At 39.3% G+C, this 25,930-nt stretch overlaps 3 protein-coding genes across 4 annotated transcripts; 1 reads left to right on the forward strand and 2 right to left on the reverse strand.

Moving 5' to 3' along the window:
• Positions 1 to 2,153: 2,153 nt before the first annotated feature.
• Positions 2,154 to 6,711, reverse strand: tmem128 (transmembrane protein 128). Its single transcript, XM_079682615.1, has 4 exons — positions 6,540 to 6,711; positions 5,306 to 5,438; positions 4,780 to 4,941; positions 2,154 to 3,071 (listed from the first exon to the last, which is right to left on the reverse strand). The coding sequence occupies exons 1-4, from the start codon at positions 6,637 to 6,639 to the stop codon at positions 2,972 to 2,974; spliced, it is 495 nt and encodes a 164-aa protein (XP_079538741.1). The 5' UTR covers positions 6,640 to 6,711; the 3' UTR covers positions 2,154 to 2,971.
• A 3,849-nt stretch (positions 6,712 to 10,560) lies between these two features.
• lyar (Ly1 antibody reactive homolog (mouse)) lies at positions 10,561 to 14,097 on the reverse strand. Of its 2 annotated transcripts, none has more exons than XM_079683484.1 (8): positions 13,705 to 14,097; positions 13,499 to 13,613; positions 13,305 to 13,412; positions 12,761 to 12,841; positions 12,102 to 12,423; positions 11,672 to 11,728; positions 10,948 to 11,033; positions 10,561 to 10,839 (listed from the first exon to the last, which is right to left on the reverse strand). In XM_079683484.1, the coding sequence occupies exons 1-8, from the start codon at positions 13,824 to 13,826 to the stop codon at positions 10,702 to 10,704; spliced, it is 1,029 nt and encodes a 342-aa protein (XP_079539610.1). In that variant the 5' UTR covers positions 13,827 to 14,097; the 3' UTR covers positions 10,561 to 10,701. The 2 variants fall into 2 exon arrangements, with proteins under 2 accessions (XP_079539610.1, XP_079539609.1); XM_079683483.1 differs by having other exon boundaries at positions 12,102 to 12,426; positions 13,705 to 14,094.
• Positions 14,098 to 14,309: 212 nt separating this feature from the next.
• On the forward strand, positions 14,310 to 18,735 carry zbtb49 (zinc finger and BTB domain containing 49). Its single transcript, XM_079683482.1, has 8 exons — positions 14,310 to 14,419; positions 14,781 to 14,970; positions 15,085 to 16,211; positions 16,319 to 16,365; positions 16,439 to 16,512; positions 16,731 to 16,813; positions 17,015 to 17,176; positions 17,846 to 18,735. Exons 2-8 carry the CDS (start codon positions 14,819 to 14,821, stop codon positions 18,577 to 18,579), a joined length of 2,379 nt encoding a protein of 792 aa, XP_079539608.1. The 5' UTR covers positions 14,310 to 14,419; positions 14,781 to 14,818; the 3' UTR covers positions 18,580 to 18,735.
• Positions 18,736 to 25,930: the final 7,195 nt, after the last annotated feature.

The raw sequence follows: 25,930 nt of genomic DNA on the forward strand, positions 1-25,930 counted from the left end.
ACTCCCATATGTTTCAGAGAAATCACTAGGCCTGCTGTGCCAGCCATTCACTGCATACAGAATTATAAAAAAAAAACACTAAGCAAGGAATTATCTACAATAACAGAAAAAACCGCCCAAATCCACGTCTCCGGAGCAGCCGCCAGACAGTCTTTCCAAGTCTGCTGAAATCCTCTCAGGGTGGCTATCGGGTGTTAAGCATACAAGCCTTAGTGAGATAAAACGGGAGATGGCATTTCACAAACCTGCGATTTTTACAGGCTGGAGGAAAGTGACCTGCCCTGCCGCAAATCCAAGTGCCACCTCCTCAAATCCTTATGTTCATGTGGCTGAGATGTGTTCAAAACTTTACCCTCAAGTTGAGGAAAAAAGAGAAGAATCGGATTTCAGTGGTCATATTCACAATGGCTTTTTGTGAGTGGATATAAAGAAGGAGCACACAGGCAGTGGGAGCTTTTATGGATATGACCAGGTAACCTCTCGTTGGAGATAAACAGCTCAAGCGGATGCGCGCAATCAGAATAACAATGGAACGACTGCTCACGATTGAGAGGTGATTGGTGTTGAATTTAGGAGGGGATGGGAGTGTTCATCAGGGCCTTTTAATCATTAACTAAAAAGTGTTACGTTTCTTTGTTTTTCATTGTAAAGGGTCATCTTAAAAAGTGAAATACAATTAGTAAAATTGATACAAGCCGCAAACAATAGCTCCTTTTCTGCTTTAGGAGTCTTTACGTTGCTTCAGTCCCTCGTGACAGTCAGCCATAAGACTTCATATAAAACGTGGATGAAATAGGGTGAGGGTCTCCCATTGATAGTTGGTGGTTAATTAGTACCAAACATTAGGAAATCGATTAACTCTCATGTAAACAACAGCAGCCCTGATTCAGATATCAATATATTGTAAGTCGCTTTAGATAAAAGCGTCAGCTAAATGTCAAGTAAAGTCATTGTTTACATTTGTCATGCTCTATAAACCGAATCAGGCCCAATCACCTATCGCGTGGAGCCTCCACCATCACGAGGACAGAGGCTTTCCCTGTGAAGCACTGATATCGACTTGTTGATCACTGTGGAAGAGTGAGATCCATTCATTATCAGGGAGCTTTAATTGAATCAATGCTAAATGCCTGCTAAAGTCTAAACATATTTTGATTTAATCTGGAAGTGTTCAAATTAGTTCTCTGTTGTTTGCTTCTCATCAACATACCTAAAACAACATTTCAGGTCAAAGCAATATCACTGTAGATAAGATTATTGTCATCTTTTAAAAAACTACTTTCAATAGTGATGAGATATAATGAACATCCTAATATGCAAAATATGTAAATGTAGTTTACCCTGAAACATTACAATTCTAGGTATGGGAGCTCTGTTGTTCATCTATTTATTATAAATAGAATATTGTTTGATCATGAATATCTGTATGTATAACATATACATAATATATATGCTTCTTTTTCTAATGGTGTATATTTTCCTGTGTGCATATGATTTATTTGTATTTTATAAAAAATACTAAAGACTCAATAAACAATAAATAGCCTACTACTCTGAAACGAGACACTTTGCACAATTACTTCTGAAACTTAATAATTCTGTACTATTGCTTGAGTAAAATAGTTGATATGTTCACGCTAGTATCATTATAAGTAAATGTCTGAATACCTTATCCACCCCATTCTGGACCCGCTGGATAATAAAGTTAAACTGAAAGTAAGAAGTGTAACCTCCCAAATGTCTTATTATTTTAAACATATCCCTTTCTTTTCTTTTCTACCTGAAAATCTAATCAAAAATTGTTTTAAACTGGCCTTTAAAATCCATTAAATGGGGCCTCCAAAGTTCATCTTATAATGGTGAAATATTGAGCAGGTCTTTTGTTATTTTAGAAAGACCTTTCCAAATCCCACAGCTCTGGTGACCATTATTGTTTTGTATCGCGTTGTATTGAGAGGCGCTTTTGCTACGTGTGTAAATGAGAGTGGATAACAAATTAGAAACACAAACTTTAAGTCAGTACTTCCAATAAAGTCAACACAGACCTCTCTCAACATCCCTCTGACAATGCCAAAAGTGCAAGTTAGCATTATTATTTTACGTTATGTATTTGTTCAAGGTTCTTGCAATGAAAACAGTTTCAGAAAGTAGTGAACAGTTATAAATGTTTATTAAAGAAAGAACATTTTGCACAATATGAGAAGTCTTGGAATTCTCCAGAACGAAAAGTGAGAAATAATTTAAAATCTTTGTTAGTTTCATTAACAGTAACAACACTTTCTCTCTCACACACACACACACACACATATATAAATACACATGGTCATTTTCACAGTGGATATTTTAACTTGTCACGTTAAGATTAGCACAGGTTTATTTAAATAAAATAAATCAACAAAGCCGTAGTTTCACATTTTCCTACTGCGCCAAAATGTCTGCTGTGAAAAAGGCTATTCTCTAATCACTCGTCACACTAGTGCCAAACACTCTACACAATGCAACACATCTCCACACATTCTTTTCCTCAGCAAAACATAGCAGTGACAAATCATAAAGTGAGATGGGTACACTCTCAGGTTACACACACACACAGTGCTGACCTGCCCCGGCCTAAAGCATCAATACACACTGACAACAGCTGTGTGGTTTCAGGGCGCTCTACATCAACCTGCTGCAGGTGTAAGACCGGGAGGTGTGAGGGACAGAGGGGAGACAATGGGACCATTTCTGTGAGCGTTGGAGTGTCTAAGATTTTAAATGTTATAGGCACCAGTGTGTGTTGATGCAGCTAAGCATTGTTTAAGAAATGTGTGTATGTAAGAGAGAAAACCCATAGGAAGAAAACTAGTACAAAGCATATTTCATGTTAAACAACACAGGAACCATATGTCTATGTCCAGTTTAAGGCCAAATGCAATGTTATTTATAACAAAAAATACATTTTGTAGAAAAAGAAAGGAAAGTATCGTCTTCACCCAAGCATAGAGATGAACATGACCACACCCATGAACTGTGTGAAGAGGATGAGCGGAGTGAGGAAGGACCACACTGGCCACAGGGCAATGTTTAGGCTGCAAGACAAAGTAAATAACATTTACAACATGCAGACTTATAATCTTAGTTGTTTCTACCACTATCCTGTTGTCACTCAAACTCTGTAAATAGAGTTTGTAAACTGTACCCTGTACATTATGTTGTATGTAATCCTTATTGTTGTTCTGTTGTTTTGATGTTACACGTGTAACTAATGTCCTGCAGGTCACCCTTGAAAAAGAGATCTTTTGATCTCAAGGGGCTTTCACCTGGTTAAATAAAGGCTACAAACAAACATGCTCTGCAGAGGAAGAACGGGAGGCTATAAAATGCCGGTGATGTCTTTTTGGATATTCAATTCCTCAAGACAAGTCCACACATGTCTCTCTTTCTAAGGCAGCATTCAAATGAACACATTTTGCATTTGAAAGCTTCCCACTCTCCAATGACACAGATTCATGTGAACATTTCTTAACATTTTAAACAATGTGGATCACCCAATCACAGGACAATGAAGGCTAAGTGGCCAAGCATTTAAAGTAACTGTGAAGAGTTGAAAAAGTCAGATAAGAAAAAACAGCATTAACTAGGCATAACATGTTAATGTGTAAACTAAGAGCAATTTCAGTTCACATTTTTTTATTTGTGATAACAGCTATCGCTGTACATATTTCTTAAAAAAGGTTATGGATTTTTTCAACCATTTAAATATACTATATGAAATCCTATCAAGAAAAACGAGCTGGATAAATTAATTTCCAAACTGATTTATGGGGGTTTAGTTAGAACCTATTTTGTTCGTTAAACCCAGTGCAAGGTGATAGAGATTTTCACACGCTGTAAGTCAAATATATGTTTTTCAAAAATGACGTTTCAGTGAACGAGAGATCCAAAATTAGGGAAACAAAGATAAGCCCTTCCTGTACACATCCACACAGTCCTAAGAAGAGGTCTAAATTAAGTACAATGTGTTGTGCCTTATAAAGCAGAAATGAAACACATGTGAGTATTCAACGTACATGTAGGGCAGAGGGTGTCAAACTCAAGGCCCGGGGGCCAAATCCGGCCCGTGACTTCACTTCATGTGGCCACAAGAGCTTGCAAAGAATATAATATGTTTATTATACGGTTATATGCCGCTTTACAGAAGCACGTTGCCCATAAACTACATGTCCCACAATGCATCTCAAATGTGACTTTTCTTTTTCAAATGAAACTTATTTTTTACGAATTTTAATTTCTTTTTATTGATTTGGACTTTTTTCTCCAGAATTTGGCTTTTCTTTTTAAATCATTTTGTGACATTCTCACTGAAGGGACTTGTAATTATTTACCCTAGACTTCTGCTTTGAGACGTAATTAATGATGAAGTTATTACCCTATCTGATAATAATCCAATGCAGAGGCAATCATGTAATATAATACATTATTTTATATATATTAAATATTTATATATGTATATTTATATAGTCTTATATATAAAACTGGCCCAACCATAATGCTGATGTGGCCCGAGATGAAATTGAGTTTGATACCCCTGATGTAGGGCCTATAAATCCACAAATGTTACAAGTGTTGTCGAACCAAATATTTGTGTACCCCTCCCCATAAGCCTCAAGAGTTTGAAATTGCATGTTTAGATAGGAGAGGTTCATTGTGTAAAAACCTTTCACAGTTTGAGAAAATAAATATTTGTACTTTCACTGAAAAAATCTCCTACAGTGAAATGTGTTTTTGCCGTTTTACCTGCAAGATGCAGCAATGAAGGCTGCAGTGGTGACGGGAGGAATGGCAGGGTACACTTGTTCGTAGTGATTGATGCCTTTGTAACACTCCAGGTACATGATGCAGAACATGGCCAGAGACAGGCAGGTCCCGAGGAGGCCCAGACCCGCATTGAACCACCAACTGGATAATAGGAATTAAAAAGAGATAAAGTATAACGCAATCTATAGGGACTTATTAAAGCTTCTCAAACATAAAATATAGTTAACACCACAAACTGCTTCAGAGACACTGTTTCGTTGGTATCATATACCAGTGATATTACTAAAAAATATGTTACTTTTACGTGAGCGACAACTCGTGAAATCAATGCTTTCCAACAAATAGGTTTACTGTGTTTAAAGGTCATTCAAAGGAAATATACCCAAAACAACGGTGTAATACTTCAATTTGTTTCCCGCTTTACCATACCCAACACAACTTGCCTTATAATGGTTGTGTAATAGAGAAAAAACAGCTGCAACAAATGTGTGTGTGATTAAATCACCTTTTGATATCCTCGTTCTCTATGATGTTGTTGAAGAAATCCACATAGTAGGTAACAGCTACAGATGCCACGATCCAGAAAACGGAGTGTCTGTTAATGCGAGTGAGAGGCTTAGCATCTTTGTCCTTCTGGCCTGAAAGAAAGAACGAAATAAATAGTTTCAAAAGCATGTTTCATCCTATGTGTAGAAAAATAGAGACCTTAAAAAGGTTATAACAACACATTTATTCATAGCAAATACACTTAAATTCGGTACATCAATACTTACATATTGCATGATTCAAAATAATAAAATACTTTTGGTATACATTTTACTACCAAATATGAGAGTGGACTTGTCTTGTGCTAAATCCCCTCCTTCAAAAAGGGTAAAGAGTTTCTTTTAGGTGAAACTTTTTTGAGATAATGTCACTTCTCTGAGAGGTATTCATCTCTATCATTTACTGGTTGATTCCAAATATCAGAGGATGTTGTTGGCTGCTTAAATGTCTCAGTATGCTGGTCTAGTCTGTGCAGAGTTCACAGTGAACTCCCTGCCCTGGAAAATAGTTGGCCTACATAGTTAATCAAAGTTATAGCTGTTGGTCCACCTTTGATACGAAATGAAACTATACCACCTTGTTTTGCCAGAAGGACTACCTAGGATGTGTACACTTGAATAAAAGCAGCAATGATTAATACTGGAAAAATCGAACTTATATTACAGTTATTAGTTTACACTGGCAAAGACATGACCCTTGGATTAAGGACAGTGAGCAGAGAAGAGGATATTATGTGTCTGAGCTGACACAGCCTTTGTTCACACTCAAAACAATCAAGAATTGCTGGATTTCTTCCAGGAAGGGCCTCAAAATGGGACAATTGTCCACCATTTAACCCGACATTAGACTAAAAATGTTACATATGTGTTTCTTTTATAAATATATGATTCAACTTGTGAAAGGAACATGATGAAAGGCTTTTAAAAAACGATATAGCGAGTGGACTGGCCCTTCTATAGATTTACCAATACAAGTTAGCTAGTCTTCTTACAACTATGTTAGCTCAGGTTAGCCACCAAGATCGGCTTATTTGACGTGTTGTCATTAGCACTTACATTCATTAAGTTAGTGCCCAAAGAGGAACAGAGTTTAAAATTAACGTTTCATTCAAGTGTTAACAGAAAGCACTTTCTTAAAATACCCTGTAAAAGTTGGCTAACAGCGCTATCAAACACAGTGTTTCTGAAGCTTACTCTTCTCATCTTCGTCACCATGTGTCCTTGTTTGCATAAGAAACTCCGCATCTTTCTTAAATCTATTCCGCAAAGTGGCAAGTTCACTGTCGTTCATCATTTTGTTGTTGCTAAATTTATCTTACAGCGCTAACGGCTAAGCAGTGTTTAGATGGCACTTCCTGTTAGACAGAGTCGCTTTCTTATGACGCACTCGAAAGCGACAGTTGTAGTTTTCTTTTTAAAGAAACACTTTTTTCAAACGTGAACACATAGCTAAACGATATCAATATGACAATACAACGTCAAAAATATAAATTGTACTCATTAGAAATGTTTTGGAAGTAAATCAAAGAGTAATCCAAGAACTAGAGGTCTTCCAGTTTTACTTCTAAATATGTTCTTACTTATTTTGTATGTACTCCTTTAATCTTATCCATTCCTGTCACCTGTGAAAACCAGGTGAAAACACAAGTTACTTTTTGAGTATGGAAAGCAATGTTAAGCTTTCGCAAAAAATATTTTCAAATATTGCCTGAGAGTATAGTCAAAGCTGATGTAAGCTACACTAGAAGCCTACATGGTACCCACACATGTAGTACAACGTAGTAAAACACACTAACGAGCAGCATGAGCGAGCACAATAAATTATATTTACAATTAACATTTCCCTTATATGAATTGTCCATTGTTTTTTTTTTATCAATACAAAACTAAATTGTCTGATGCAAGCACTGTGTTTTGTGTATAGATCCTTCTTTCTTGGCACAGACAGCACGAAACAAACTGGACCACCGGGCTGGAATTGAAACTGACCCTCAAAGGCTAACAGAGGGAACAAAAAAGTCAAACAGGGCACATTTGCTTCCATCCCTCAAAAACTTTACAGAATACATAATAGCTGGCTTTACTCCAACATTTATCTTGAATGTATACTTTTACATAGCACGGGCACTAATCTGACACTGCTGATACCTTTATACTAATTCACTATCAATTTCAACCTGGCACAGGCAGGGCACGTGTAGTGAAGACAAGTGAATGATACTTGCTGCTACCACTCATTCTGCAACAGTAAATCGGATGCCTTTTAGGTACACCTAAAACTGACTGCAATACATCTTTAATCAACACAAGTGTTAATCAAACTCTTAGGCATGTAGTCAAATGTTAGCTTGTGCACATGTGACCATTTACGGTTGAAAGTAAGTGAGTATATTTACTAAAAGACTGTACTCAAGCACAATTTAAGAAATGTTAATTTCCTTGCTACTTTATACTTCTACTCCACAACATGTATTGGATGACTAAAAGGTGCTATTTTCTTTTAAGATTGAACGTAAATCATTTTGATTATAGATTTAAAGAATACTATTATTAGTCTCCTGTAATTAAAATATGCACCAGCGTTATCATTGAAGTGATAAACACTGCATTTATTGTTATCCAATAATATAATATCCTGCATTTGGCCATTCTTCATAATGAACACCTTAGACTTTAAGTATATTTTGATGCTTGTACTTTTACCCGAGTAACATTTGGAATGAAGATTTGTATCACTGTAGTATAGGCCTGTGGCTACTTTTACTTAAACAGAAGATCTGTGTACTTCCTCCACCACTGAGCATTCGAGAAGTCTGGCTCATACCCTGGGACCAGGAGTTCAAAACTTTTAATCTCAATCAGATCCGATCCGATTTTGAAATCCCATTTTTTGTGGTCCAGGATCAGACAAATCGGCCAGATTTTGTCCCTGGAGTTCAAAGCAATTCAGGATAGGATCAGCCTGATCCAGATTACGATTTTTCAAGATGACTAGATCCTGAATATCAGTGCTTTAATCCTACCGATCGCCATCTAGTGGACATGAAAAATAATACAAGGAAGACAAGAGACCACATTGCAGAGACATCTATAATGTTTAATTATATTTTTTTGTTTGAAAGGTGATGGACTTTTTTTGTTTTTGTTGAAGATATTTTTACTTTAATCTAAATTACATTTGTGATTGACAATCTTTGCTGTGATACTTTTATGAGCATAAACATTTATGTCATCAACATTTGGTTGAAAACAAAATAGGCCACCACAAACGTGAGAAAAAATGGAAAAAATAAAATGTATTTCCCATGAAGGCTAAAAATTGTGTATTATTTCAGTTAACAAACTTTGCCATCTTATTTAAATTGAAACATATTTTAAAATAAATTGTACGGTACATTTTGCTCTGGTAAACCACTGGAAATCCACCCCTTTGGGATCAGGATAATCCAGTTTTTTGGGATCAAACTGATCCCAATCCTGTGTTGTCGGTTTGAACTACCCATTTTGAAGATTTGATCCAGATTAAAGCTTGGATTGGATTTCCTGATCTGATCGAAAGTGATCCTAATCCTGTTTTTTGTTTTTGAACTCCCCAAAATCCAAATCTGATTTGATCAAATAGGGATAAAAAGTTTTGAACTCCTGGGCCCAGGGGATTAGTAAGAGAAGGAATACCTGGTCATGTTTTCCGCCTCCTTACGATAGCAAAATAAAAACAGATGTACTCACTGCTGTACTGTGCTTTCTGTGTCACATTTAAGGGAAACCAAATTGTGCTAGACAGAGCCACGGGTGACAATTACAAGGTAATGATAAATGCTAAAACAAAAAAAATATCAACTTGAAAACTAGCTGATAAAAGGATTAGGAATCCACCAAAAGGTATTGGCCATATATAGAATAAATGCCAAGTTTAGAAATGGTGTGTTGAATTACTTGACTGTTAAAATAAATGTAACTTCTATAAACAATGTATCAAAAGCTCCCTGCTAAAATCATAAAAACTTCAAACTAGCTGTCAATGTCAACAACCGTGGTGCAATGCAACTAAGTACATTTATTTTTACTTGAATATTCCCTTGTTATCACTGCTTTATACTACTATATTTGGATGCCAATTCAAATTCAAGTACTTTTGTGCTTTTACTGGAGAGCGATGTTTAATTACCTTGTACATGTAACAGAGCATTTATAACCATGTGTGCCACTTTTAGTAAGATCTGAAAACGACTTCCACCACTATTTACCACCACAGTGATATCAATCCCAAGTTTGCTTACGCTAACTTTAGCACTTTAAGCTAATGGTCTCACCAGCTACCAAGGTTTAGGCAGTACAACCCCTAACTATCGAAAATAGTATAGGTTTTTTTCACTTTACTTTTCACGGCATTTTTTTTTATATCATTATTGTTTCAGTACGAACACGTCATATTTTTTACCTAAGACAGTGTTGTGAGTTCAGGGAGGAAATTGCACCCACAGATAACACATGGCCACACAGATTATTTGACAGTATCAAGTAGAAGAGATAAAAAAAATCAATCTAAGATTTGTTTTGCAACAGCAAAGACAGGTATAGTTTCAGTTTATCTGGAATATCCTGTGGGGTCTAGATTAAAACAAACACAACACAAAAACACTATGTTGATACTAGAAAACTTGAGTAACAGCTTGACTAATACCCAAAGTATGCAATATACAATTACAGGTGAACAGAGTGATGAATGAGCATCAGTGTTAAACCTGCCGGGATTACTAGAGCTTCATAAAACTGGGCTGTGTGTGTGTGTGTGTGTGTGTGTGTGTGTGTGTGTGTGTGTGTGTGCACGGCGTAGAGGCTGCTCATTCTAGCGGTTGAAAATCAGACAGCATTAAAACTTCACCTCAGGCTGACACCAAGCATCTTGCTTCTATGGAGCTTCTGTGTCCCTGGCCAAGTGAACCCCGTTCGGGGTGCCGAGGAATGTGCATTAGCTTCGTCCCGTGTGAGAGTCAAATTCACCTCAGGTGCACCTCTCCTGTTTCCCTTCCCCCACTCCAACATCCAATCCCACAGATAAGGTGCCATTTCCCAGACTTACCGTGGGCTTGGAATGTGAAACAGAGCGGCCGTCTGTCACAATTGTCATTTCATACATTAAACAATGGCACCTTGTAAGGTAATTTGTAAAAACCTTCTTCAATACAATCAGTAAAACAACCAACACTTTATTCAGTTATAAAATGATTTAATCTTTGAGATTAGGTCATCTGTACAAAAACATCCGAGGGAAGATGGCAGACCACAAAGATGTTTTACATTTTAGAAGTCTATGAACAATACGTTTCATGCCAGACGGGCGGGACAAACAGGTCTACTTTATAAGTCTAACTCTTTCTTTCAAAACTCTAAATTTGGGATTCTTGGTGACTTTCTTGTTGAAAATCGCGAGCACCTCTTCCTCCTTTCTAAAGTTTCCATCACCAGTGAAAGTGTAGTACGCTGCCAAAACCTGGAAAAAGAAGAACAAGCTCTTAACATCATAATTAACCAAAGAGAACTGAAGAAAATGTGCTGGGATCAAACTCATGATATTCAAACACTTCACTTCGTGCTTCACCTTCTTCCTGAGTTTCTTTAAGGGCAGCTCCTGGTCATCGGAGTCTTTCAGTACTGCCTTGATATTTCCCTTCCAGTTGAATTTGCCTGTAAATGAATCAAAAACATAAACGAGCTGCCAGTTGATAATGCACTTATTATTCACACTTCCTGGCTGTAAACACAAGAAGCAACAATGACCCCTGGTGGCTTTGTTGTGTTAAACCATCACTTCTATAACATGTAAATCTATGGGCAGGGGTGCACATAACTGGTACGCAGGTACGCATGCGCGGCAAAAATCAAATGCGTACCGTCACTTGTGTCACAAAGCGCATTTGCGTACCGACGTACTTGTGAAGCTTTTCCAGAAGGCGGTTAGATCACCGGACGAAAGAGTCGGTCTCCGTGTGCACAGACAGGGCTGCTGTTAATGTCGGTCTGTACAACGGAATTGTGCCAAAACTACACCAACCGGCTGCGGAGGGAGACTCCCCCCCCCCCCCCTTCACTGGAGAACTGCGCTAAAACAGCTGATCACAACGTTCACGCTCTGTGGTCACGAAGTACTCCACTAGCCCCCCGTCGACTTTCATGAAGTACTCCACTAGCAACCCCCCCCGTTGACGTTCGCGATACAGAGGGCTTCATCAAATAACTTTGAGTGGAGCCAGAAGGTGGAGTACCAAATCTGAGTACCTCACTGAGAAAGTGATGTGCACCCCTGTCTATGGGAACCATGTTACCTTTGGGAACTTGTTGGTCCTCTGTCTCTTCTGTTGAATCATCCTCCTCTTGGTCAGCTGAAAAAAAGAATATAAACATGTATATATTTAGCTAAATAACGCATATTACATAAAGACATCAAAAGAAAGTTTTTTGTTTGAAAGATAATTCGCTGTAATTATAAAGACAATATTTCCTAACACAAAGACATAAAGAGCGCACTGCAATAAAACAGATGTTCTGAGTAATTAACTCATTTACCATCATTCCTTGAATAAAATACATTTTCATCTCAATTATTTGTAACAAACCTTGCAAAGCAGCTGATGCTAAAAATTGAGCAATTCCACACGTGTTCATTAATAGACACAATGCTGCGCTGTTGCAAATAGCAATACAATCATATCAAATACTGTAAGGAGAAAAGCATGTCTTTAAAGGGTGCCTTACTCGTCTTTGTCTTCTTGCTGGCTGTCTCATTCCCAGCACCGTCCTGCTCTTCCTCTTCTTCTTCTTCGTCACTGCTGTGCTTCCTCTTCCTGTCCTTCTTTTTCTTTTTGCCTTCTCCTGGCTCCTGTGCACCCGTCTTTTCAGCAGTTTTCACAGCCTTCCCACTCTTCTGCTGCCGGGCCTCTTTGCGCTCCCGTTTGTTGAGCTTCTTCTTCTTCTCCGCGTCTTGATTGCCGTTCTGCTTTTCGTCTCCATTAGTTTCCGCTTTGACTTCAGCCACTGCCTGTTTAGCTTCTTTAGTCTCCGGGGGGGCCTGAGGAGGCTGCTGGATTATGGATAGGGAATAATAGAGAGTATTAAAAAAACACAAAAGGAAAACCACATAAAGCGATAACCTATAAATATGAAAATAATATGAATTGGGTCAGATAACATACATCTGTGTAGCATGCTTATTTAATATTGCCACTTAATGCCTATGCCCATACAGCAGTGGAAGAGTACTTGTTAAAGCACCTCAAGAAACCAAGTTAATTCGATTACTGTTGACTTGAATTAACTAAAACTATTTCACCTCTGTCTATAACGGCTGATAGTGAGTGGTGTGCAAAGAGAATTGGTCAAACAAAACTTAAAGTAAGCTTTAGGCAGTTACTTACATTGTCACCTGCAGAGAGGATGTCCCACACTTCATCATGAAGACCTGTGTTAGATATTTGAAGACTGTTTCTCATCCAGTTCTGAAGAAAAACACAAAAGTAGAGTCGATGAGAGACACAACAACAACACACACTTGCGTCTGCTTGACTAAAGTTTCACATGTGGGTCATTTCATACTAACTCACCACAAACTCCCAGTTTATGTTAGAATTCTTTTTTTGAACTTATTCTTCAAACTTCTATTAAAAACCATGGGAACTTGCAAATCGTATAGCTCTACTCAGAATTCTTATGAATTTACGAGTTGTTTTGTTGTGAGGAGCCTGGGACTTACGTTTTTAATTACCATATCTACAGTGTAGCTACTGTGCACATGACAATAAAGCCTCGACTCTTGATGTTTTTCATTGGATTGAGTTTAAATTGGTTCATTTTCATTTCATAGGGCCATGATATGAACTAGATGTGCTTGTTTGTTGTTATAGAATAACACAAGATGTTCAATAAAACAGCCAATGATTGATATACTGAAGTAATACCAACCTGAAACTTGGCCCTCTTTCTAGGGACGTTGTCATACGAGCTGACTTGTTGGAGCACATCCTTTAGCTTTGCACTGACTCCAGGTTTGTTCATGGCGTCATGGACTTTCTGAGGGAGGGGAAACATCAAGTTAGGAACAAAAGACGATTTGAAAAAACAAATAGACAAGAGTGAGGGGTGTCGTTTCTCTGTACCTGGATCCACTGCTGCTGTTTTATATCTCCTTTGTTTGCCTTAGCCTCGTACCCTTTGCCTCCATACTTCTGGTCTTCACTGATACATTTAACGTGGTTCTTGTAGTCATCCCCCCTGTTTAATGTGAACATAGACACACCATTACACACAGTCAGATTGGGTTCAACATTTTAAAGTTAAGCAATAGTAAATAGTCCGTCATTACCAGAAGTCTTTTCCGCAGTCCATGCAGGACAGGCTCTGGCAACCTCGGCACATGTTCACGTGTTTATCAACCTGAGCTTTTTTCACGGATTCACCACACCCGTTGCAGGTGAAAACTACCATATTTGAACGACAATTTTGCTAGTCTAAAAAGGATTTATGACTTTGATTGAATCTGGTTCCTACTATCTGCGACCAACGTGTCACTTAACGTTAAAACGAAATCGGTACAATCTTCATGCGGAATATGTCCACCGCAATGGTTTGAGCTAATGTTAGCTAACCGAAAGAAGCTTACGTTATCCAAAGACAGCAAATGTTAAAATTAACGAATTACTGCGGATGTATTAATGCCAATGGAGCCGCTTAGCTTTCCATTCCCGTAAACTTTTCAAAACACACGTGACCGCACTACACGTTAGTGCCACTTAAAGTCTTCCGTGTAAAATTGTAACATGAGAGAAGTTCCGACCAGCGTGAAAACAAACCCTATGCAAAGCTTTGTTTTTATTCGGTAGTTAAATAGCAGGAGATTACACTTATTTTACATACGTTATATTAAACTTTAATTGCTTCTTAGTCTCAACGTTATAATTCTATTTTCTCCTGCTTCATGTTTTGACGGCTCTAAATACAGGTTGCACCAGGAGGAGAAGTGACGTTTCTTACTCTGGAAAAGTGACCCATCATCCAAATAAAAGGTGGACTCCTCAGATGTAGGTTATATTTATGTCAAAATTGAGTGAACTAGAAGGATTCAGAACTTTCAATTTCGGTTTTAAATGTATTTCTTCAGGGATTTCATGCCTTACCGACTCACACTGTTTACCGTTGTAGTTGTTTAGCCTAGCATTGTAGTTAGCATGTTGGTGGGTTTCATCCCAATTTTTGCATGGGTGGTCTCGTAGCACAGACCGACTAGATTCTGCGCGGTTGTTGAATTATATATGAATTTATCAATTTAGAAAACCCACTACCATCACTTTAAATGTGGTTGTGTTTCATGAATTAAAACAAACTAAATAAATCGTATTTATTTAAAATATATATTTATTATGTTTACACATGTCCCCCTAGGTTTTTCTGGACCTGAGTGGTTCAGCAGCTGAGTGAGCATGGACGCCCTGTCCACCCACAGCTCCTACCTGCTGCAGCAGCTCCAGGAGCAGAGGATCCAGGGTCTGCTCTGTGACTGCATGCTAGTGGTCAAAGGTGTCTGCTTCAAAGCCCACAAAAACGTCCTTGCTGCTTTCAGCTCATATTTCAGGTGCCTATTTGTATTGAATCAGTGTATTTGTGTGGTTTCCATCCATTCTATTTAGCACAGTAATCATTCACTGCTGTGTTAGAGTAACAAAGTACTGCTTTGATCTTTTTCCAGGTCTTTATTCCAAAATTCCCCCAGTCAGAAGAATGAGGTGTTCAACTTGGTCATCCAGGATGTGAGCGGTATGGGACAAATATTGGACTACATGTACACCTCCCATCTTGACATCAACCAAGATAATGTTCAAGCACTCCTGGACATTGCTCAGTGTTTGCAGGTTCTAAATGTCCAGATCATGTGCAATACTTTCCTCAAGCCTTGCCCTCCACCGGTGGAGATCCCATCATTTTCTCTCCCGGGCATGTTGAGCTCCGAGCACGACTGCCTCTTGGGGAGCGGTCTTCCTCACGATGTTGACCTCCATTGTCCCTCAGAAACCCAGAGGACCAGCTTCAGCGCAGACATGGACCACAACAAAAGGATGCAGCTTTCTGTTTCTAATAGCAGCACAAATTGTGACACGGCCGGCAGCACTCAGGCGCCTGTAGAAAAACAGCTTGTCCACGGCTACAAGCTCCGTAACTTCTACAGTAAGCAGTACTTCAAACAGAGTGCACTTGAGACTAATAGTGCAGCCTTAAATCAAGCTCCGTGCCCCTTGGTGCTGGTGGAAGAGCCGCAGATTCAGCTTGGAGTCGGTCAGGGAGGCAGCAACACTCCTGTCTGCTCAGGAAACACAGTTCAGCCCAATCCTCCCTGCACATCTGTGGCAGTCGACAAGAACCCTGTCTCTTCTTTAACACCCTCAGATAATTTAAACACCCCCAGCTCTAACTCAGAAGACCCCATGCTCAACAAACCAATACGCCCAAAGAAGGCTGTGTACCTAAAGAAATACAACTACCTCCGGTCTCAGAAGGCTTTGGAGGAAATGTTTGCTGAGTCCATGAGTGAGCCTGTCCTCAGCTGTCCCAAAGAGATTCAGCGAGAAGAGACAGTGGTCCAGACTGAAGCTACAGAAACTCCGGTTGAGGACCTTAACGTCACCAAGGAGCCTGTTGCGGAGATGCCAACAGAAGTACAACCTCCCACATCTCCACCTGTGAACGAAGAAGAGCAAGGTCTGAAGACTGTGCCCGAGCCACCACTGCAGACCGGAAACAAGCAGTACTGTTGTGAGGTGTGTGGGAAGATCTTCAAACACCCGAGCAACCTGGAGCTGCACAAGCGCTCACATACCGGTATTTAGTCTTTATAAATCACACATTAACACTAACACGTTTCTGTAGTATTTGTAATGTAATTGCAATACTGTTTTCAGACACAAACCTATTTTTCTTTCATGCAGGTGAGAAGCCCTTTCAGTGCAATGTTTGTGGAAGATATTTCTCACAGGTATTGTCTGGTGTATTACTCTTATTTCCCACAGTTATTCTTAGATATCAATCTAACTTATTTTGTTTCACAGGCTGGAAATTTACAGACACATTTGCGGCGACACTCTGGAGAAAGGCCGTACATCTGTGAGTTATGTGGTAAAAGGTAAGCTAACTCCATGTATCAAATTGCCCTATATCTAATTCAACTTTTTTGTCATTCCTCTTACTCTTATAAAAGGAATTATCTTTCAATGTTGTGTTTATTTTATGTTTGTGTGTCTGCCTTAACGACCTAACTGATTACTAGTTTCCAAAATCTTGGCAATTTACGTAGATTTCTGGACCAGCCTTTAAAATTCCGTATTTATCTGTGTTTTCCAGCTTTACCGCATCGGGGGATGTCCATCGTCACAAAGTGGTCCACACAGGAGAGAAGCCCCATCTGTGTGATATATGTGGTCGAGGTAAATGATCGCTCTAAACAGAATCACTTTTCTTTATAATATTCCTAATCAATCTATTTGCAGTGTTTAATGAATGGTCTCGTTCTCAAGTTAAACCTTTACAAAATCATCCACAGTGGTGTGAGCTGCGTTGTTCACAGACTCAGCTGTAACATATTTTTCTCCTGGTGTGTTATTCACTGTTCTTGTCTTGTCACTCAGGATTTAACAATTTAAGTAATCTCAAAGAGCACAAAAGGACTCACACCACAGACAAGACATTCACATGTGACCAATGCGGGAAGTCCTTCAACACGCACAGAAAGCTTCTGAAGCACAAGGGCCGCCACACTGGAGAGAAGCCTCACAGCTGTGCCACCTGCGGTAAGGATGGGAACAGCGGCTATCTTCTTGAAAGTGTTATTCACGTTGATTTCACTTTGGATGTATGAATCCCTTTCCTAGGACTGAAATGATTAGTCCGTTAACAGAAAACTAAGCGGCGACTATCTTGATAATCGATTTGTCGCTTTATTCATGTTTTAAAAACAAGTTAACATTCATTGGTTATAGCTTTTTAGTGGGCAGGACTTGAGGCTCTTCATTTAAATGTGACTATAAATTGCATGTCTTCCGGTTATTTACTTTTGATTTGATAATAATCTTTTGAGTGCGACACCTTTGGCTTTACTGAATTACAAATGTTTTTTTCAGTGTTTTCTAAAGTGTTAAACTAAATTATAAATCAATGCTATTATCTTTTGATTTACTATTTCTAATGATAGGCTTTCCAAGAATAATGGAATTTTGAATGTGTTGATGCTGACTTGTTGTCATAATTTCATTATTGATTTAAAACATTGAGTTTTGTAGTCATTTTGAATCAATAAATCTCCAAGAAAATGTTACCCGGTGCTTATTAACAAAAATTGTGACATGAAAATTCTTAAGTCAAGTGATGAATTCACCAAGTAGAGCTTGATCTTCAGAATATACTCTAGCTAATGCCTTCACAGTATCTACATTTAATGTGTGTTTTCATAAATATTGTAGGAAAGTGCTTCATCGGCTCAGGGGACCTGCAGCGCCACATCAGGTCACACACAGGTGAGAAACCTTACATCTGTAACGCCTGTGGAAAGAGCTTCACCCGCTCCGCCATGTTGAGGAGACACAGCAACCGACACTGCAAGGGGGCTCCAACCGACAGCCCGCCCTCAGACAACTCTGACCCCCCCTGTAGCTCAGAAGGTGCCCCTGTCCCCAAACCTGTCCGTCTGAGAAAACGTCGTCCCGCCTCCACTTCGCAGCCTTTCTCCAGCACGACGCCTCATGCAGGGTTAGAGAAACCCTCATCGCCTTCACCACCACCAACACCTCATACAGAGACTCCACCTCCCAGCATGCAAATCAGCCCAGCTCCCACCCCCACCCCTCTTCCAGAGCTGCGATCCCTGGTCCCCCATCACCTGCTCTCCTCCAACCACCAGGAGAGGAGCACAGCCATGATTCCTTCAGACCACATGAAGCTTGCCAAGTCCCTCCACCTCTCTGAGGAGGCGGTGTACGGGCCGTATGTGGAGAATGGGATGTCAGGAGAAATGGGCAGAGATCCGATGGGGAGACCCTACCTTCCTCCCACAGATAATCACTGCGGCTCCATCACTTCCTCTAGCCGGCCCATCAGTGGGTCGTACAGGTCCACTGAGGGCCAGTTCACCTCCAGCGTCACTCTGTGGGGCCTGGCAATGAAGACTCTGCAGAACGATAATGACATGGAGCAGTAGAATATTGCATCTTATGAGATATTTCATGAGCATAGCCAGTTCAGAGGGTGTGCAATCCTCACCACTGTTTTAATAAGCTTATGTTGTCATCACATTTGTACTACTTGTAAAACACAAATGATAGCTAAGCAGACATTAAAGAATATTAAAATAGTTGACTTGTGTTTTGTGTGGATTTTTCCTATTATGCATTAAAAAAATGCTTCCAATTTTTTTAAATCATGAATCTGAAAAACATGAGAACTGCTGCTGTGCTGCTCTTTAAACATGCAAGGTGCACGCCTATATGTTCTGACCACACCCAAATCAGTGATGTCACAGCAGGTGTCCTCCATCACACTTCAACATGTCTATCAGAGCAGCATCAATATATCGCCCTGTGATTCAGTGTGGATCTTTTTTTAACTGTTAACATCCCAGCAAGCATCTCAGCTAATACAAGTGTCAGTGAAACTCTCACTTTTTATATACTGCAATGCACTTTCAAATGTACAAATGCAGACACATTTTTTGTCTTTCTTTCTTGAAACAGTTAACGGGATCCCTCGCCATAAAACGTGATGTCGCTATAACTCCTATGAAAATGTTTAAAAAGTGCTCAAACTTCACATTTGTGCTAACAGTCCAGCCGTGAAGACATCTACGGGACAGTTTTGAGATTTCTTCAAATGCCGATGCCATGGCAACACAATGCTCGCCATGAAACACGGTTTTTTCATAACTTCAGTGAAACTGCTCCAAACGCCCCAAAGCTTCACAGGTTTGGTAACGATGCAGCCATCAACGCATCTAAGCGTATTATGGGGTTTCATCAAATGTCGTTGCCATGGCGACAGATCATTCGCCATCAAGTTAGTTCAGAAGTTTGCAGTTCAAATATTCTGCTGCTTTTCCAAGCCTTTTTACTTTATTTTCTTCTCTTATCACATATTCAAGGCCCCAGTGTTCATTTATCATTTCAATCTAAATTCGCCACTTTCTTCTTACACATTTAATTTCAATCTAAATTCTTCACTTTCTTCTTACACATTTCATTTTAATCTAAATTCTTCACTTTCTTCTTACACATTACATTTCAGCATAGCAGTTTAGCGTCACATTTTCAGCATAAAGCATTCCCATAGCAATTTCTTCAGGAATTGCATCCTCTAGTATTTAATGAATTTCTACATTTATTTTCCCTGATATAAATATATTCATTAATTCATTAATTCATTTTCACAGAATGTTTTTCTGCTTGGTAGCCTTGTATTCTGTGGATACAACAACATTTATAACAAATGTACTTTCAATTGCTCCGAAAGTTCAACAAGTGCACGTGTCTTTAACAATATCTTTGAGTTGCTATAAGATTTTCTTTTACTTTCTGTGACCAGTCACACTTTCATTTGGGAGCTATGTGTCAAGTTGTACACAAAGTGGCTCTTCTCTCTTCAATACATATTTTTAAAAGCTTACAGCACTGGGAATTTCCGGCGTATTCATGTTCTGTACTATAAACTGTAAAGCCCCCTGAGACGAAAGTACAATTTGTGATATTGGGCTAATTAAATAAACTTTGATTTATTTGTATTGATGTATTTGGCGCAAGAAATACACTTCTCTTCAGAGCCTTCAAGAGCCTGATATACAGGGCCGTGGGAAGTAGGGGTGCTGAGGGTGCTGCAGCACCCCCTGATGGAGGACAGGGGATCTGCACTTCAACAAGATATAATAAAAAAAAAAACTTTTCAGCCTTGATGTAACAACATTCATAATTAAGTAAATGTAACACCCTTTTCACCCCGGTTACACTTTCCATTTGCCCTGTACGATGGGCGCTGTAGTGATGAAAGTGGGGGATGTTGGCTTAGCAGGCGCCCGCAGCTCACAGCCAAAGTGAGAGAGATAGAGAGAGGGGATACCACGGGGATACCGTGGTACCGGCGGGGATTGTTGTTAGCTTCTGCTGCGCTAACGGATATAAGAAGCTGTTTCTACAATAATGTGGAGGAAGAGTTCTGTCCTGTCAGACTGAGAGGCTCAGTGAGGTAAAGGACTCTGAGGGTTTGGATAGTTCACTTTAGTCTAAGTTATCTCAGTGAGTCTCAAACGTTTTGATCACAATTTATGTAAACAAATATTTGCAAGGTACACCTTTTATAATTATTAGGATAAATAAAAACAGGTTTGAAATCATTCCAATGTATACTATAGGACAGTAAACCAAAAATATCGTTTAAAACTGGAGAGATTTAAAAATATAAAAAAATATAAACACAAATAAAATAAGTTACATGTATTTGTTATTGGCTATGGTAAGTTATTGGAAATGTTCACATACTTATTTGATTAATAAAATGCAAACCGATCTGTTGTACCCTCTAGATCAGTCTAGTAATTGGGCGCTCAAAGTGCACCAGATTGAAGCATTTGACTTTAAAATGTTAAAAAAAAATCTTCCCGGGGGGGCACCCCCGGACCCACCTAGAGGTTGTGAAGTCCACCCCTCCAATTAAAACATGTTATAATACTAAATACATTTGAAGCCTTGTTATATAAGCTGTCCACCATGTCAATATGTTTCTCTTTTTGTAGTGTATTGGTCTTTTGCAGAGGTTTTTCATTGCCAGCTAAAATCTTGCCTAGGGCAGCACATTGTTCAGAACCAGCCCTGGTGTCATCCCCACAGCACCCCCCATTTGAAACATGTTCCCAAGGCTATGCTGATATAAATGTTTATTAGCGTCAAAAATGGTGTTGCTATTAAAGGTGTTGCTACTACCTAAAATTCAGTGACAGGGGTTTAAGGGATGGGATTTCTAACAGGTTTTTAGATTTTGAAGCTCTTCTCCACTATAGCAGTGAGATAACACACACATTTAACAAGCAGCAAACTGCACACTGGGAGAAATCAACACGATGGCTGCACGGCTGGTATTGAACCCACCACCTTCTGACTCAAAGACAACAGCTCTTACTCTCAGCCACAGGCAAATTATGGATTCAAAATGAGATAACCTTTTTGAATGGAAGTTTTCTTTACATGGGAAAAAAAAAACCCGAAGTTGGAAAGGTACCGAGGCTTAATTCCATTTAACCTGACTCCAGATACCCTGGTAGCCTTTTGTGAACGTAAATATAGAAATATAGAAAATATGTGTTCTGTTTTATTCTCAACTTGTATTTATTTATACATTCATTCATTTCAATTCAATTCAATTTCGGAGAATCGGAGCAGCGGGAGCGGTACTGCGATCGCTTTACCGCACCGTTGTGACGAAAAGGGAGCTAAGCCAGAAGGCAAAGCTCTCTGACTACCGGGCCATTTTCGTTCCTTCCCTCACCTATGGTCATGAAGGATGGGTCATGACTCATGACCGAAAGAACGAGATCGCGGGTACCGAGATGGGTTTTCTCCGCAGGGTGGCTGGTGTCTCCCTTAGGGATAAGGTGAGGAGTTCGGTCAACTCGGAGTTGAACCGCTCCTCCTTCGCGTCGAACGGAGCCAGTTGAGGTGATTCGGGCACCTAGTTAGGATGCCACCTGGGCGCCTCCCTAGGGAGGTGTTCCAGGCACGTCCAGCTGGGAAGAGACCGAGGGGTAGACCTACGACCAGGTGGAGGGATTATATCTCTTCGCTGGCCTGGGAGCGCCTTGGGATCTCCCAGTCAGAGCTTTGATGTCGCCAGGGAAAAGAAAGTTTGGGGCTCTCTGATAGAACTGCTACCTCCGCGACCCGACCACGGATAAGCGAGAGAAGATAGATGGATGGATGGATGAATGGATAATTTCAATATTTATTTATTCCTGAAGTTGTTCACCGGGTATAAACAGTGTTCCCTGACCGGGAATCGAACCCGGGCCGCGGCGGTGAGAGCGCCGAATCCTAACCACTAGACCACCAGGGACCTCTTCGGACCAAATGTCTTTAACATAGCGTAGTATTCCTGTTTAAGTGTTGTTGTTTTTTATTTTAATATTTTAAGGAAAGATAGTCTAAAGTCTCAATTTTTCCGGTAGCTTTTATATCATGTGACTCATTTACTCAAAATCAAGGCAGAATTGTTTTACTTTAAAGTACAAATAAATAATACATATTTTTAGGACGTCTTCTTATGTTATGTGAATATTGAACATAACACTGTTGGTGAAGCAGACAACCTCAGGATTGATTCCTAACTACAAAATTTCTGAGCATACTAAAGCCTATTTGTCTGAAAATATGAATACAATTTTACCTTAGACATTACAGTGATGCCTTACAAACGTTAAGATTTTCAACTTAATAAAAAAGTGTTTAGCCGAGAAAGGGAAGTCAGGTGAAATCTAATGTGTTGATTAGCTTCAATATATAAATATGCACTGCAATCTTTGGAATTAGAATTAGACAGAATCGGAATCAGAATTCCTATGTGTTGGTCAAAATGTTCGGTATTACATCAGCTAAAGTATAGTACCGATTAAGTAAACAGACTAGACTTAGATATTATATAAATATGTAAATAAACCCAATAAGTAAAAAATAACAGATACACCATGGTAAAAAAAACTAAGTAGAAGTATATATTTTGTGACCATGTAAGTAGCTGGTACTGTTTTCATATTTCCAATACAGTGAAATAAAAATCAAGTGTACATTGCACAAGGGTATATTGCAAGAGTCGATATTACACACAGTTTTGTATTTACAGGATACTACAGTAATACACAGTCCAGTACAATAGGGGGGCGGTATGACTCTCGTTACATTTTATATTAAAGGCTGGTCCACAGTGCACACCAGCTCAGTAGAATGAATGGAGACAGAAAATACATCTAGATTCGGCTTTTAGTGAATTTTACAACTTTAAGGACCTAATGATTATAATAAGGGCTATAAAATAGTTCATACTGGGTAGTTTATTTAGGTAAAAAAAAAGTATCCGCTAATTTACAGACGTCTCTTTCCCAATGTTAGTGAATTGGGGAAAGTCTTTCTGGGCCCAGTGACGTCACGGACTGATACGGAAATTGTAGTACTGCCGTTTGGACACAACGAATATTTTCACCCGCTCGAAGGACAATAAAATATACAAAAAAGAGAACATGGAGAGAATTGTGTTCTACCATTGGCAGAGGAGTTAAATTAGGTGATGTCTGGTCCATGTTTAAGCGGATGAGTGGGAAAAGGAAATCCATTAAAATTCCAGCCTTGGTTGATGGGGAGAGGCTGGCAGTGACAGAAAAAGAGAAGGCAGATATGTTAGGAAGGACACTTGCAGCAGTACATAGTGGGGAGCATCTCAGTGATATTCATAGGCAGCAAAAACAGCAGTTACTAGCAGAGAATGAAAACGTGAAGGAGAAGAGACAGGATAATAGGTCAGCTCTGGATGTGGAATTTACAATGTCAGAACTCAAAATAGCCTTACAAGGTACAGGATATACAGGCCCAGGACAAGACCAGCTATGTTATGCTATGTTTAGACAGTTACCTATGGAAACTATGAAAATGGTGCTGAGTCTTCTCAATAAAATCTGGAGAGAAGGAGATATGCCAAGTTTGCAGCTAACAGCAATCGTGATAACCATTCAATAAGCCAGGGAAAGATACAGCTAACCAACTACAGACCAATAGCTCTTACATCACACCTATGTAAATGGATGGAAAAGATCATTGTCCGTAGGCTCTCACATGTACTGGAACAGAAAGGGCTGCTGAGTAGTTTTCAGAGCGGATTTCGTAAAGGGCGATCCACAATAGATGCGTAAGAGTGAGTAACGATGTGGAAAAAACATTGAAAAATGAAAGAGATAATGGCAATAGTGTACTTTGACATTGAAAAGGCGAATGACTCTATGTGGAGGGATGGGCTACTGATCAAATTGGGTAGAATGGGAATTTGAGGGAGAATGTACAATTGGGTAAGGGCCTTTTTAACAGACAGGACATTTAGAGTACAGGTTGGAGCAGATATTTCCAATTATTTTGAAATGGGAAATGGTATTCCCCAAGGGAGTGCAGTTAGTCCAATGTTATTTAACATCATGATTAATGATATATTTTCATGCTTAGACACATGCATACAATCGGCTCTGTACGCAGATGATGGGGCTATTTGGATGAGGGGAAGAAATGCCCCATACGTAATGGAGAATACAGCTAGAGCGATTAAAAAAGTGTAGAGGTGGTCATATAACTGGGGATTCAAAATGTCAGAAAGCAAGTCATGCTACATGGTATTTACAAACAAACGCAAGATTGATGGCCAACAGCTAACACTATATGATCGTCCAATGAGAAAGGTGAATGAGTTCAAGGACTGTGGTTTGATAGCAAATATACATGGAAAATGCATATTAATCAAGTGGAAACAAAATGCAAAAAAGTATTACATTTATTGCGAGCTGTAGCTGGATGCAACTGGGGCGCAGATAAACAAGCATTAATAGACATTTACAGAAAAATGATGAGGTCCACAATAGACTATGGTTGTATAGTGTATGGAGCAGCAGCAAAAACATCGCTTTTAAAAAATGATAGAATACAATATAAAGCATTGCGGCTGTGTATTGGAGCGATAAAGTCATCTGCATTGATATATCAATGCAGTTCTGATAGAAGCAGGAGAGACACCGCTGGAGATCAGAATAGAGAAACTTGCTCCGTCATACTGGGTCAGACTACAAGGAAGTGGAGAAGAAAATATTTCAAACAGAATATTACAGGATTGCTGGGAATATGCAAAATTCCAGGGACATGGGTTTGGCTGGACAAGTAAGGAAAGAACGAGGGCATATGGAGTGGAGAATATCACGTTTGCCAAAACAACCCCATTTAGCAGTGTTCCCCCATGGCTGTTCCCAGAAGCTAAAATAGATATGAGTATCATAAAAAGGAAAAAAGAGTGGCAAATAAATGAAGTGGGAATTAAAACAGGTATGTATTTGAACGAAAAGTACTACTACCTACAAATGTATACAGATGGTTCTAAGAACAAGGAAGAGTGTGTTGGAGTTGGCATATACATCCCAGACTTTAAAATATCTATTTTAAAAAGAGCGTCTGATCAATTATCAGTGTATACAGCAGAAATGCTTGCTGTAATAATAGGATTGCAGTGGGTTGAAGAGGTCAGACCAGATAGGGTGGTTATATGTACAGATTCATTGTCCATATTACAAAGCATACAATCAACAACAACTACTAGAGAAGATATTCTCAGAACTGAATCATAGCCTGTTAAGACTGCACAGAAGCGGCATAGATCTACAGTTCTGCTGGGTGCCTGCATGAGAGGGTGAAAGGGAACGAGTGTGCTGATAAATTAGCAAAAAGTGCACTACAAAAGCAAATAACACTACCAGTTCAACTTGGAAAAGGAGAAGG

The sequence above is a fragment of the Notothenia rossii genome (assembly GCF_949606895.1).
Source record: "Notothenia rossii genome assembly, chromosome: 5".
Taxonomy (NCBI): Eukaryota; Metazoa; Chordata; class Actinopteri; order Perciformes; family Nototheniidae; genus Notothenia; species Notothenia rossii.

Excerpts from the sequence above, each read along its gene's own strand:
- tmem128 (XM_079682615.1), bottom strand. The coding sequence starts at position 6,639 with ATGATGAACGACAGTGAACTTGCCACTTTGCGGAATAGATTTAAGAAA. Across the intron at positions 5,439-6,539 it reads TGGTGACGAAGATGAGAAGA|GCCAGAAGGACAAAGATGCT; the intron begins GTAAGCTTCAGA and ends TCTTTCTTTCAG. Across the intron at positions 3,072-4,779 it reads TTCATTGCTGCATCTTGCAG|CCTAAACATTGCCCTGTGGC; the intron begins GTAAAACGGCAA and ends TTTGTCTTGCAG.
- lyar (XM_079683483.1), bottom strand. The coding sequence starts at position 13,826 with ATGGTAGTTTTCACCTGCAACGGGTGTGGTGAATCCGTGAAAAAAGCT. Across the intron at positions 13,614-13,704 it reads GACTGCGGAAAAGACTTCTG|GGGGGATGACTACAAGAACC; the intron begins GTAATGACGGAC and ends CACATTAAACAG. Across the intron at positions 12,427-12,760 it reads TCCTCTCTGCAGGTGACAAT|CAGCCTCCTCAGGCCCCCCC; the intron begins GTAAGTAACTGC and ends TCCATAATCCAG.
- zbtb49 (XM_079683482.1), top strand. The coding sequence starts at position 14,819 with ATGGACGCCCTGTCCACCCACAGCTCCTACCTGCTGCAGCAGCTCCAG. Across the intron at positions 16,366-16,438 it reads GTGGAAGATATTTCTCACAG|GCTGGAAATTTACAGACACA; the intron begins GTATTGTCTGGT and ends TTTGTTTCACAG. Across the intron at positions 16,513-16,730 it reads TGTGAGTTATGTGGTAAAAG|CTTTACCGCATCGGGGGATG; the intron begins GTAAGCTAACTC and ends TGTGTTTTCCAG.